Raw genomic sequence first — 12,867 nt, forward strand, 5'->3', positions numbered from 1 at the left:
TCTAATTTATTAGTATAAAAATGAATGATAGAATCATGCGGCTGATACTTAAACTTACTTTCTATTGATTGATGATATTATAATTTCCTATTCTTTTTTGTTGACCCTGTTTTGATTGCAAGAAAAACATTTCAATTTTTTTCTTTGCACTACTTAGAGGAAAATTATATAATTATGGTTAATTTAGAGGGATATCATCATAAATTGAAGGTTCCTCTTATATTTTTTTCATGTGAATAAAAAGGTTCGAACTTTTAAAAATATTTTTCCTTTCAAAACTTTTCCAGAAAATTCCTGCAATCCAAACAGGGCCTTTATTAGAGGCAACCTTGCTGGCTATGACCTTTTGACAAGTTACCGTTGCTTCACCCAAGTTTGAATTTGAATAGAAGTGAGAACACGTATTCAGAGGAGGGAACATAACCCTCTTTTCATCATTGCAGATAGTGGCCCCCAATCAAGACCCTCATTCCTTTAATTACGACATTGTGTTGGACTCCATCATAAGCCGATCTTCCCTTTTTTCTGAAATAACAGATAAAATTCCAGTCACTTAGCAAAATGGCTTTAAATATCTCCCATTTCCCATTTCCCATTTCCCAGCTCTGTATCTATCAGCTCAGAGTACAGAAGCAAAAACTGAAATGGACACTGGATCAAGCATCAAAGAAGGTGGAAATTCGATGCTCCAACTTTCACAAGTGATGAACCCTGGCAGCAATACTTTGATGGATAAATGGCCATTGCAAGACATCACAAATAGCTTCAATTGGGATGTAAGTGAGCAATTTCTTGATACATTTTCCGTCCGGTCCAATGGTACTGAGAACTCTGATGGAAAACCAAAGCAGAAAGTTGGACGCAAAGTAGACAGTCCGAAAGCAACCCATGTACACGACAGGGGAGATTTTCTGAGAAAGGGATTCCGCTAGATTTGATATGAGTTATATTGAAGGCAAGTGAGCATTTGGATTGGATTACTATATATGAAATGTTTATGAAGAGGTTTGTAATTATACAAAGGAAAGATAGTTTGGTTGAGTTGCTTTTGTATTTGAATCTTGAGTTTGGTTTGATAATATTAAATTAAATATATAGTTTCCTACCTTCTGTGTTTCAAGTAAGTTTTCTTGGCTACTGATAGGGGCACTACTCTGTTTTGATAACTGTACTAACTCACCCTATCTTTCCCTTTTTAAGTAGCTTCTGAGAGCATTTTGGGGGATGACAGCTAGTTAAATTGTAAAAGACAAGGTCGGTTCATGTGATTATCAAAACATGATAGTGCGAATATCAGTAGCCTTTTTCTTTTATCTTATTTTAAAAAGCTTACTTATATATTTTTTAGGAGGAGCTCTACCTAGGGGATTAAAATTCGTTTGATTGCCGGAATTAGGAATCGGAATCAACATAGAATATTCTCCCTCAACCAGAATGAGAGATGGCGTATTTATAGTGGCTAGCTGAGAATCTGAGATAAGCTATTTGAGCTTGAGCTCATAAACCACGCCATATGTTCTTTAGAATTAAAACAAGGAAATTGAAGGCGCCCATAGAAATTGACTTCAATTTCCAACCAGTTGCAAAGTCCCGTGGACTACTGAAACCTTCTTTTCAGCCCCACCATAGAAATCCTTCTGCTTCTCGAGAGATCTTGCTTTTCTTCAGAAAGAAATTTCTCCTCATCTCCCTTCCCGTTTCTTTCAACAAAAGGTGAAAATAATCTCTCTCTCTCTCTCTCTCTCTCTCTCTCTCTCTCTCTCTCTCGTTATTTCTTATGAAGATTATCTTTTCCATGGAATGAAACTGAACTGAATTTCTCGTGACTACAATCTAAACTGCTTTTTTTACCCACTACCATGCATCCACAAGAAAACCCAGAACCCCCAATTCCATCTCAAGTCAATCAAAATCGGCCCATGATCTTTAAATGGAAGGCCTTTGCATTTCGAGTTTCAGCTCTTTTGGTTGTCTTTCTAGCCCTGTCTTTCAAAATCACCGACACAAGATATTATAGCCTCAAATCTCTGAAATCAATCATATTATCACGCCCTCTAAGACCCCCACTACACAGACTCTCACAATTTTTCTCAACAACCCAACAAAAAAGAGAAACCCTAAAACCCATATCCACATTCCCTTACTGTGTTTTATGGATGGCTCCATTCCTTTCTGGAGGTGGGTATTCTTCAGAAGCTTGGTCTTATGTGACAGCTTTAGATGAAAACTCAGAAAACCCTAGAATTAGGTTGATGATTGAGCAACATGGGGATCAAGAAACCCTAGAATTCTGGAATGGTTTGCCTGAAAAAACCAAGAATTTGGCTTATAAGCTTTACAATACAAAATGTATGTTAAATGAGACTATTGTGATATGTCATAGTGAACCAGGAGCTTGGTATCCACCTCTGTTTCAAACCCTACCTTGCCCACCTACTGGTTATGAAGAGCCGATGTTTGTCATCGGTCGAACCATGTTTGAGACTGATAGACTCAATCCAGAACACACCAAGCGCTGTAATCAGATGGATTCGATTTGGGTTCCTACCGATTTTCATGTATCGACGTTCGTCCAAAGTGGTGTTGAACCATCAAAAGTTTTAAAAGTAGTCCAACCTGTTGATGTTAAGTTTTTCGATCCATCAAAGTATAAGCCCTTGGATCTTTTATCTGCTAAACCAATTTTAGGCTCTGGAATTCAGAATGAGAGGAAAGAGTTTGTTTTTCTGAGTGTTTTTAAGTGGGAATATAGGAAGGGGTGGGATGTATTGTTGAGATCATATTTGAAAGAATTCTCAAAGAGTGATGGGGTTGGTTTGTATCTACTGACAAATCCTTATCACTCTGATAGAGATTTTGGGAGTAAGATTATGAAGTTTGTTGAAGATTCTGGCATAGTGGAGTCTGTTAATGGATGGGCACCAGTCTATGTGATTGATACTCATGTGGCTCAAGTTGATCTACCTAGACTGTACAAATCTGCTAATGCGTTTGTTCTTCCGACGAGAGGGGAAGGTTGGGGTAGGCCTATAGTAGAGGCCATGGCAATGTCGGTGCCGGTGATTGCTACAAACTGGTCAGGTCCAACTGAGTATTTGACTGAGGAGAATGGTTACCCGTTGCCCGTGGATCGAATGAGCAAAGTGACAGAAGGGCCATTTGAGGGTCATCTTTGGGCTGAGCCCTCTGTGGATAAGTTGAGGGTTTTGATGAGGCATGTCGTGAACAATCCTGAGGAGGCTAGAAGGAAAGGGATGAAGGCTAGGGAGGATATGATCCGGAGATTCTCACCTGAGGTGGTTGCAGGCCTTGTTGTTGATCAGATACTGAAGATTTCTAAAACCATAGATATCAGCTGAGAGCTGAGAGCTGAGAGTTCAAGTTGTGTAATAGAGTGAGAGGTGTTCACTTCTTTGAAGTTGAAATCATGAATTTCTTTTTCTTTTTTCTTTTGGTTGGTAGGACTGTTAAAGTCACATATTTTCAAAATGTATAACAGTATAAGCAACTTTCATCAGGATATATTGTATGGTTTCTGAAACTTCCAGTAATCTTTGAAATCGGTTTCACCATTTTTAAGGTTTGAAGAAATGAATATGGATGCCTCATGAAAATCAATTTAATCCGCTCGTCTCTTGATGATACCTGGAAGCCTCATGAAAAAAAATTAAATCCTTATTTGATAATCTTAGCACAAGTCGTCTGAGCATTTCTTTGAGTAGTTTTTATTGAAGTTATATTCATCTAGTTTCATATACAATTTGTATCTGTAATTGCTCCTTTTACAGAGACCACACTTTCAGTCCTTGAAATATTTATTTTGACTCTGTTGCATCTGCCCAGCAATGTTGCTAATGAAGTTTCTAAGCTTGGCTTTGCTTAGATCTTCTTCTATGCCTTGCTAAGTACAGATTTATAGTGGGTTTTTGTGGTCCATGAGGGCACATTTATAGTACGTTTCAAGAGCTTCAAAGCTTCTTCTGTAATCCATAAATGGCCTTCTCAAGTGCATAAATCCTTATGCTATACTTGTCTTGCCATCTACCTAAGTGGAGTGTTGAGTTTTATACTATCAACAAAATCAGCGGGGTTGGCTTTGTTCCCCAACCTGCAGGACATAAACAGACATCCATGAAATATTAAAATCAATGATATTTTTAGGTAAAGGGTGGTGACCTAGTTTATTTCCTGGTAGCTAATATAGGATCTGAAGCAGTCCAGGTTCTTGATATGGATATAGGGACTGATTTTCACAAGTTTCGTGACTAAATAACAAAAATTTCATAATTTTTTGAATTCTAGTTGAAGTAGTTGAATATCCCTTTTAGTTGAAGGTCAAACTATTGGGTCTTCCCTACTATCACGACAAAATAAACAACTTCAAAACAAACAGAAAACGAGTTACGAGTGCGCATCATTGTGCAAAGATTGAGGGTAGAACTCACCCTTAAAAGCTAGCCGTTAAAGGGAGGGTGGCCATTCTCTTATAACCCAACCACATCCATTTCACTTTATCTGATGTCGGACTATTTGCTTTTGCGTGGAACCCCAACACTATAAACAAAGATTCTCTAGATGCACCTGATTTTGCTAAGGTCCTGTTCTTTTTAGATTGATTCCAATAATCGGTATGGAGCTCATAATTGGTGGGCACAATATAAAACGAACAGGGCCTAAACGATCAGCCAAATCATTAGCATTTCTAGGAATCAAGAGAAAATAAAGAGTACAGCTCTTGCTCAAGTCCCTAAGCTTATCAATGAATTTTGCTAATCTCTACCGACCATCACTAATACCCTTAGCCCACAATATAGCGTTCCCTTAATCCCCTTCAACTTCGAAACTCCCGTCCATTTGATTCGGGAATGATCAAACAACCATGAATTATGAACTCCTTAAATAGTGTGATTAACAAGAAAACATATAGAAAACTCTTGTAACTCTTATTCTAATCTCTCTAACTCCTAATCTAACTCAGAGTTTGTTTCTATTCTTATATTGGAAATCTTTGGTTTTCTCTTGATTTTCTTTCCCAAATTCAAATCGAATACAATTTAATTGAGTTGAGTCCGTGGTGATACACAATAGAAGCTCTTCAGAATCCATCTTCAAATCCTAAAAAAATTTTTAAAAATCACCACAAAAATAACTGAACCCAAATTTTTAGCATAGTTCTTCTCTTTGCCGATAGAGAGATCATGTGATATCTGGTTTCTTAGTATAGGTTGAGGTCCAATATATTGAAGAAATCAGACATTTAGAAGGTGTTTGGATGCAAGTAAGTAAATATGTTCCTATTGAAATAGATTTCTAAGGAAATTGATTTAAGATCAAATTTTCACAAAAAAAAGCCTAATTGAAACAGTAGCTATTTTTAATTTGATACTCGTCTAACATACCATGTCCAACATGCTGCAATACCAATACTCAGGTTATTCTATTAATGGGTAATGATATTTGCATTACCATGTCTTGATAATAAGACGAACTCACCTTGTCTTTTCTTTTTTAATTGGCTGTTGATAGCTTTTCAGTAATTTTAATAGCCTTTGACAGCTGATTAAGTAACAAAAGACAAGGTGACTTCATCTCATTATCTTTATGAATTTATGTTGGTCAAACTAATTATAATGTTTGAAATATGTGTCACTTTCTTCAACTTAGCTATAATTCTTCTGGCTTGTTAGTGTCACATAAATGGAATTAAAAATTAAAAAAATGTGAGCCTTCTAGTTGTCATTTTGAAATTAGTATTAGCTCTTTCTTCTAAGTTTAGTATAATTAAATTTTATGCTATTTTATTTTTAAATATCTTGTTATGCTATTATATTAAATTTTATAATATTTTATTTATAAATTCTTGTGTCTTATACTCTTATCTCATATTATAGTATGGGATGCCCGTATAAATGCATATTCGTATCAGGGTACCATGCCTCTTAGGATGCATTGATGCAAGGAAAATATCTTAGAAATTTTTTTCATGGAAAATGGGTTAAAATTTGGATATTTCTAGAAAAATAGCAACTTACTACAATCATGGTTTAAAATTTCGGTTTCTGTAACCGTTTCGGACCCCACCGAAAACCGAGAATTCGGCGAAATCGAAATCCAAAATTTCGTAATTTGGTTTGAAATTTCGGCCGAAATTTTGTAACATTTTAAAAAAATAAATAAATAATGGCATTTAATCGAAATAAACGGCGAAAAATGAAATTTCGGTAAATTTCGGTTTCGGATTTCGGTCGAAATTTAAAACCATGACTACAGTTACTACTTACTAGACCTTGGAAATTTCTTCCATTGAATATTTATTTTTTATGTGGTAAAGAACCATGTTTCTTTTTGGTACTTTGCTTAAATGTTCAAACTATTCCCGCCCAGTTTTTTGGATTTATCAGTCTCTCTCTCTATAGAAAAACCCGCCTCGGCCCCTACTCACCGTTCGCTTCATAAGTTCATCAGGGTATGTTTTCTGCTATTGTAGCTTTCTCTGTTTTTCCTTTTTTCCATGGATGAATTGTAGGTATTTGGGCATTTTGTAAGTCTAAAATATGTATTATTTATTACCATCCTCTTTTCTGGTTCAACAATCAAATTTGGCCTGCTACAACTTGAGGCATTTTATTGTGTAGTTCTATAGCACCCTCTAAAGTTTAACCATGGATTGTAAGGGTTAGTTTCTATGCTTTTCCTTTTAAGGTAATCTTGAACTTTTTAACATTGACAATGAGAAGAGATACATTAGGTTTGGTGCTAGGTATACCTCAACCCAAAACAACATGGCACACTCTCGTTTGTGAAAGGAATTTGTAGTTTTTCTTCTTATTCACTGAGTAGGATTTCAACCATCTTGTTAGTTGCTCGGTACACATCACCCAAAAAATGCCAGTATCTAATGAGCTTTCGACACGTGGCCCCAGAAGGGCCCACTGCAAGCCCAACTGCTGCACAGGGGTAATTTGGTAATTGCCTAATTAGTGGGTGAACCTAAACCCACAGAGGGTCCGACACCTGTCCTGGGGTAGGTAATCCAACCACCCCAGGTCCCCTTCTATAAAAGGCCTTTCAGGGCTCAGATCTCAGGGTAATAACTTTTGAACTATCAGTCTTAAAAAACCGGCTCTGCACTCCTGCTCGTACTGACTTGAGTGTCGAAGGGCCTGTCCGGAGTAACGACTCCGGGTTGGTCTTGTGACCTCGTTTGCTCTTGTGCAGGGCTCCGCTCCTTCACCTCAGCTCCTCGGGTCCACAAGCTTAGCTCTTACGTCACTGCCATATCTGTTACCGATTTTAGACCTAACAGACGGAATAGCAGAAGAGCTTAGTGATAGGTACACTTGAACAAAAAAAAAATTACAATGTGTCAATTGTTATAAGGATTAGAAGATGAGCTGAAGCCTCAGCCTCTGTAAAGCTGGATTTGCTCGCCTTTATATGTTCTTAATATGAACCCTTTGTTTTTTCGTAATCGAAAATATAAAGATAAGAGAAAATATGGACATTGTTGGAGTACTTAACTTGGACTTCTATGGCAAAGTGGCTTTTAATTATTTCTTACTTAAAAGATCTTGATGGTTATTGAGATGTGAGAATATGATATTTTGATGGTTAATTTTCCTAAAGTATGATATTTGAATAGTTTGGTTTACTAGGTCATATAATTTAAAAAAAATATTCACTGCAATTGCTAAACACCACTTGTTACAATGTAATTAGATTGCCGTAAAAATGAAGGATGCCATCAAAGCAGTGTGAATTGATTTCACTGTATATTCATTTCCTCTCAAAACTAATTCTGGTGAATTTAATTTTACTCTGTAATTGAATTACCCACATCCAAACGACCCCTTGAGGGTTGCTTGATTACTAGATAGCTTTGTTGGAAATGGACTTAATTTCCGAAGGAGTTATATGGTGTTTGTTATGCAACTAACCAAGAAAATTGACCTGAGCCTTGATCCTGTTAGACAGAAATGCCCCTCACATTGCTCGTAGCTCTCTTTCTACAACTGGAGAGAATTCTCTATCAGGCAACCATTTTTGGAAAACCTAAGGCCTCACAAAACCTGTGAGAAAACCTTTCGAAGCTTATCGATGCAGGCGAAGATCAGTGCTTTCTTCAAGCCTTCCTCATCCAAAAACCCTGACCCACATTGGCTTTTCGATCATGTTGAAGAAGCTGCTGTGCTTTCAGATTTGAAGGAACAGGAATTTCTAGTGACTTACAAGCGTCGGACCCCAAAGACCAATTCCATCAGGTATTGCATTTTTGGCAAATCTATTTGCTTTTCCTATTTCAACCCATCTGTTTAAATCTTATGAAACTATGATTTTACTTTACAAATTAAGGATCAGGTCTTTCTAGATTATCTCAACCCTGCTTTTTAATTTCATGAAATTAAGTCTTATTGAACTAGAGATTTAATTGCAAAACCAGAATAGGGCTTCCCTTTTTCTTTTTTTCTAGTTTTCTATCATTTGTGTGATTTGCATTCTTTCTTTCTGCTTTGGACAGTGATGATGGAAACACATGTGAAGAGCATGAAGAGCAAATGAGGGAGTCAATAACAGCTTCTGTTTCAAAATCAGATGGTCATTTGGTAAATCACTAAATTGTCCTACAAATTCACCATCCACTGGCAGAATCCTAAATAAGAAGAGAAGTTACGCTCAGTATCATTTGGCGTTGGGGCAATCTGATTTCCTTCTCCACAGCTGCTCAGTATGTGGTTTAAAGTATGCTCGTGGAGATGAAAACAATGAAAAGGTTCACAAGGCATTCCACAAGAATTGCTATCAAGGGATGCAATTCAAGGTTCTTTTTTGATCTATTATTTGAATCGTATTTCTCTTTTTTCTTTGAATTTTATTATTGACATGCCTACAGGGTTGGCGCAATGAGAGGGTCGTCTCTGTGCCTCGGAGTGACGGGACCGTATCATTTTGGTTTTAGATGGTGACCCACCTTCCCACAGAAATAAGGTTCCAATTCTGTTCTCATTTTTGAATTGTGTAGGCACTCTGTATGGCATGGTTTCTTAGTATTTAATCGGTAACCTCCTCATGTTAGCAGGTTGAAGAGGTTCTGAAGATAATGGAGAGGGAACTTGGCTTAAGTGATGGATGGCTTCATAAGCTCTGCAAGGTTGCATATTTTACTATTTTCCTTGGAGTATAACTTAAAAAAAGAATCTTGAGTCAATGGCTCTATCTCTTGCAGGTTTATCTGTTCATCTCCAGTCAGAAGATTATTGGATGCCTTGTTGTGGAACCAATAAGAACTGCCCACAGGGTTGTTGCAAGTCCAATGTCTTGTACAAGGTCAGATAGCACTGGTGCAACGACAATCAAATCAACTCTAACCATCTCAGATGGTACCAATGCAAAGGCAGCTAAATCAAATTCAACCGCACTCCAAATCGGGGCGGTGAGTTTTAAAAGGGAAGTCACAAGAAAGGCCCCCTCTGTGAATGGTCCTGAGAAGGATGCTAGCGGAGCTATCCTCTGTGGCAAGGAAGCTGTGACAGCCATTTGTGGCATTAGAGCCATTTGGGTTGTGCCCTCCAACAGAAGAAACCGTATTGCCACACGATTATTGGATTCTGCAAGGTAGCTGTGTGGCCCTTGTGTAATTGATCATTGATTTTGATGAATTTACTGAGAACATGTGGTTAGCACTAGTCATCATCTCTATTGGGCTTTATTTTGTTTCTAGTAAGTAATCATATATGGCATGCCAGTTATTTGCTTCTGATACCGAATTCACCAATTTCCACTCTATTTTTTCCTCATTATCTTTTCAGGAAGAGTTTCTGCAAGGGTTATATTTTACAACCATCCCAATGTGCATTCTCTGGCCCAACTTCTGCTGGAAAGGCATTGGCATCCAACTACTGTGGTACCAAATCTTTCTTGGTTTATCAGACCAGTATGCAGAACTCCTAGGTAAATCAGTCTGTAATTCTTAGAATGACTGATTATGGTACCCATCTAGGGCCCGTTTGGATGCCGAGAAGATTTTGATTTGGATTTCTCACATTTGCAGCCCTTTTTGCACTGTAATTTGTATCGGATCAGATTCTTGGATTTCTATTTCAGCAGCTGACAGTGAAAAAAATCAGATTTCTAAGTTTGCTGTGGAAATAAGAAATTGAAAATCCACAGATCTGGGAGTTTCCTTCACCCTCTTTGCTCCTCAACCTCTCCCCTCCATTAGGAAGTACCCTCTTCCCTCTCTGTCTCCTCTACATGAGCTGGCGGGTCTATTCAATTAGTATTCAAAACTCAATTCCAAATCCAAATACAAAATGGGAGGCATCCAAACGGGCCCCTATAGAAATTATGAATTCTTGGATTTAAGCATATCAATAAAGTATTTTCTTCTTATGTTAGTATGTGGGTTGAGATCGTTATCTGAAATGCATACAATGATACAACGATTGCAAGATCCTGAAATCCATCAAAACACTTAGCAAAATGCAAAATGTCACAAATCGGTATCCTTCTGTCCTCTGAAAATTTTCCAAGCAACTTGAAAGTTGAAACATCAGGTTCCAAATCAGACTATTTGATTGTTTTTCAATTCTTTTACTGCTTGCATTTTACATAAAAACACACACTGTAATAACATAATAGCATAACATTGTCAAACCTGTTCCTGCATGCTGTTCCAGAGATAGGGAATGGAGAAAACAAGCCATTATCATGCTGCCAAATTGGTGAGGGCTTCCTGATATCATATGCAATTTCATTATCACTGAGTTCAGACTAGACAAAGTACAAAGCAGGTTTGGTAATCCAGGGGAAGTGATTTCAACGGACTGGGCAAGTGAAAGGTGTAAAGATGTCAAGCATTTCTGACCAGTATGGTTATTCAACTGCGCTTGGGGACTCTCACCTTCTTGAAGGAAAAATGGTAATTGGTGACCCACCTCTATTATGTTTATGACACTATTATCCTCTCAGAGGAAACAATTACTGAACACGCATACCATGCTTAAATGTAAATCAAGAACTCTTCAAGGAACTCATCTGTCTCAGTGCATTCCTAAGAACCCTCTACATAATATGTTCATGTTTGGTGGAGCGTTGAGGTTTTGAAGCTGGATGGGGATCTTCCAAATGGGAGAAACATTAAGATCTAATGGAACATTCTGAGCATTATTAGAAGGTAGAATGATGAGTCTCCTTGTGTTTAGTTATCATTCTATAAGATCAGTCAGTGCTTTATCTCCAATAATTGAGTTTTGTTGAATAAAGGTGTCTTAGAACCAAGGTTTAAAATTTCAGTTTCAGTACCGGTTTCGGGCCTTGAAATTTTGAAATTTCTGTCGAAATCTAGTACAAAAGCTGAAAACAATATTTTATTCATTATTAAATTTCGGCCGAAATTTTGGTGAAATATTAAATTAATATTTAAAAAAAAAAGATTTTCTGTGTCAAATTTCGGAAAAACTGAAATTTCGATCCGAAATTTCGGCCGAAATAAATGACCATTTCGGTTTTGGGTGGTTTAGGTGTCGGTCAGGGAGAGAAAAGGGTGCAAAACACTGAAAAAAAAGCCCCACTCTAACGTTTGCAAAAAATGTCTAAAATTATGGTGGCAGTATGAGATACTGAAGGGCCTATTCCTAATTTCCTATGATAGTTAATAAATAACGAGGCGCGTGGGTCAATTATGTAAATGATAAGGCTATTTTGGTAATTGCGTCGTTATTTGTTATCCCTCTTTAGTAACTTCCCGCCCAAGCTCTCCTGCCCCCGGAAACTCCCCCTTCTTTCCTGAAATATAATTTCTTTTTACCCGAACTACCCCCAGTGCCTTAAAATATATACAGTTCTTACCATTGCCTTCACCATTAGAAACACTCACCAAACTCTGCTTTCCGTCAGAAAAGTTTCTGCCGGAACCCTCAAGATTCTTCGAGGATGGGTAAGATCGCCTCTTTTCCAGTCATATTCTCCGACGGACAGCACGAGATCCACATCGGCAATGTCGACCTCAATCCAACCGTCGGTTTCATGGAATTCCAAACACTCCTAAGCCATAAGATCGGGATCTCTCCTCACCAGATCACCGTCTTTCTCATCTTCCAAAAACCTCATCGGATAATCCCGATCAACGAGAATTCCAACTTTCGCGCGATTGTTCGCAACAAGGATTGTTTCTTTTACGCCGTCTTGAAACCCCCTCAGATTCTTGAAAACGACGGTTTCTTGCCTTTGCCAGCGGACGATCCTTACCAAAGAATCCTTCCGCCTGAAAATAAGATTTATCCGTTCGACGGCCAGTTAGGGTTAGGGTTCCTGGAGAATTTGCAGAGGGAGAGGGAGATGTATTTCGCAGTTCCACAGCCGGTTAGGGTTAGGGTTCCTATATGTGAAGAGTGCTTGAATGCGAAAGAGAGTCCGGTACCGTTCCATTTGTGTGTTAACGATCCAGTTATTGTGGGATTTAGCACGCCGTACGGTCCAATTCAGAGGCCGTTGAAAGCTCGTTCTTCTACTCAAGACTCTTGATTTTAGGGTTTTTATTGGTTTGTGTACAGGAAGAAAATACAGAGACTTTTTTTTTTTTTTTTTTTAATTTTAATATACGGGAGTTATAGTATACGAAGACGGCATCGGTGACTTTGGATTAGGACGAAAGCGTATTTTACATGGGTTTTAAAGGGGTGGGAGATAGAGAAGGTGGTCATCGTGTCTGTGTATGATGTTTTTATTCCATTGTTAGTGATGACTTGCGTTTTGAGGAGTGGAGGCTGTTGATATGAGAGGACTGAGGCTGTTTAGCTTTACAGAGAGGTATGGTGTATATTCTATTCATCTGATAATTAAGGATTCGGATTTGAATTTGAGTTGGAA

General features: G+C 37.9%; 1 protein-coding gene and 1 pseudogene across 2 annotated transcripts; both read left to right on the forward strand.

Moving 5' to 3' along the window:
• Window positions 1-1,380: 1,380 nt before the first annotated feature.
• LOC143877468 (UDP-Glycosyltransferase superfamily protein) lies at window positions 1,381-3,572 on the forward strand. The gene has a single exon (XM_077379514.1). It carries the CDS (start codon window positions 1,860-1,862, stop codon window positions 3,357-3,359), a length of 1,500 nt encoding a protein of 499 aa, XP_077235629.1. The 5' UTR covers window positions 1,381-1,859; the 3' UTR covers window positions 3,360-3,572.
• Window positions 3,573-7,964: 4,392 nt separating this feature from the next.
• Window positions 7,965-11,222, forward strand: LOC143876618 (protein CHROMOSOME TRANSMISSION FIDELITY 7-like; annotated as a pseudogene). The gene is made up of 7 exons (XR_013250434.1): window positions 7,965-8,266; window positions 8,565-8,818; window positions 8,891-8,985; window positions 9,077-9,148; window positions 9,224-9,612; window positions 9,807-9,948; window positions 10,677-11,222. The product of XR_013250434.1 is annotated as a protein CHROMOSOME TRANSMISSION FIDELITY 7-like (transcript).
• Window positions 11,223-12,867: the final 1,645 nt, after the last annotated feature.

This window comes from Tasmannia lanceolata, unplaced genomic scaffold (genome assembly GCF_043159265.1).
Source record: "Tasmannia lanceolata isolate RefF3 unplaced genomic scaffold, GAP_Taslan_0.1 ptg000005l, whole genome shotgun sequence".
Taxonomy (NCBI): Eukaryota; Viridiplantae; Streptophyta; class Magnoliopsida; order Canellales; family Winteraceae; genus Tasmannia; species Tasmannia lanceolata.

Bases quoted from the DNA above. Each gene is read 5' to 3' on its own strand.
- LOC143877468 (XM_077379514.1), top strand. From the start codon at position 1,860: ATGCATCCACAAGAAAACCCAGAACCCCCAATTCCATCTCAAGTCAAT.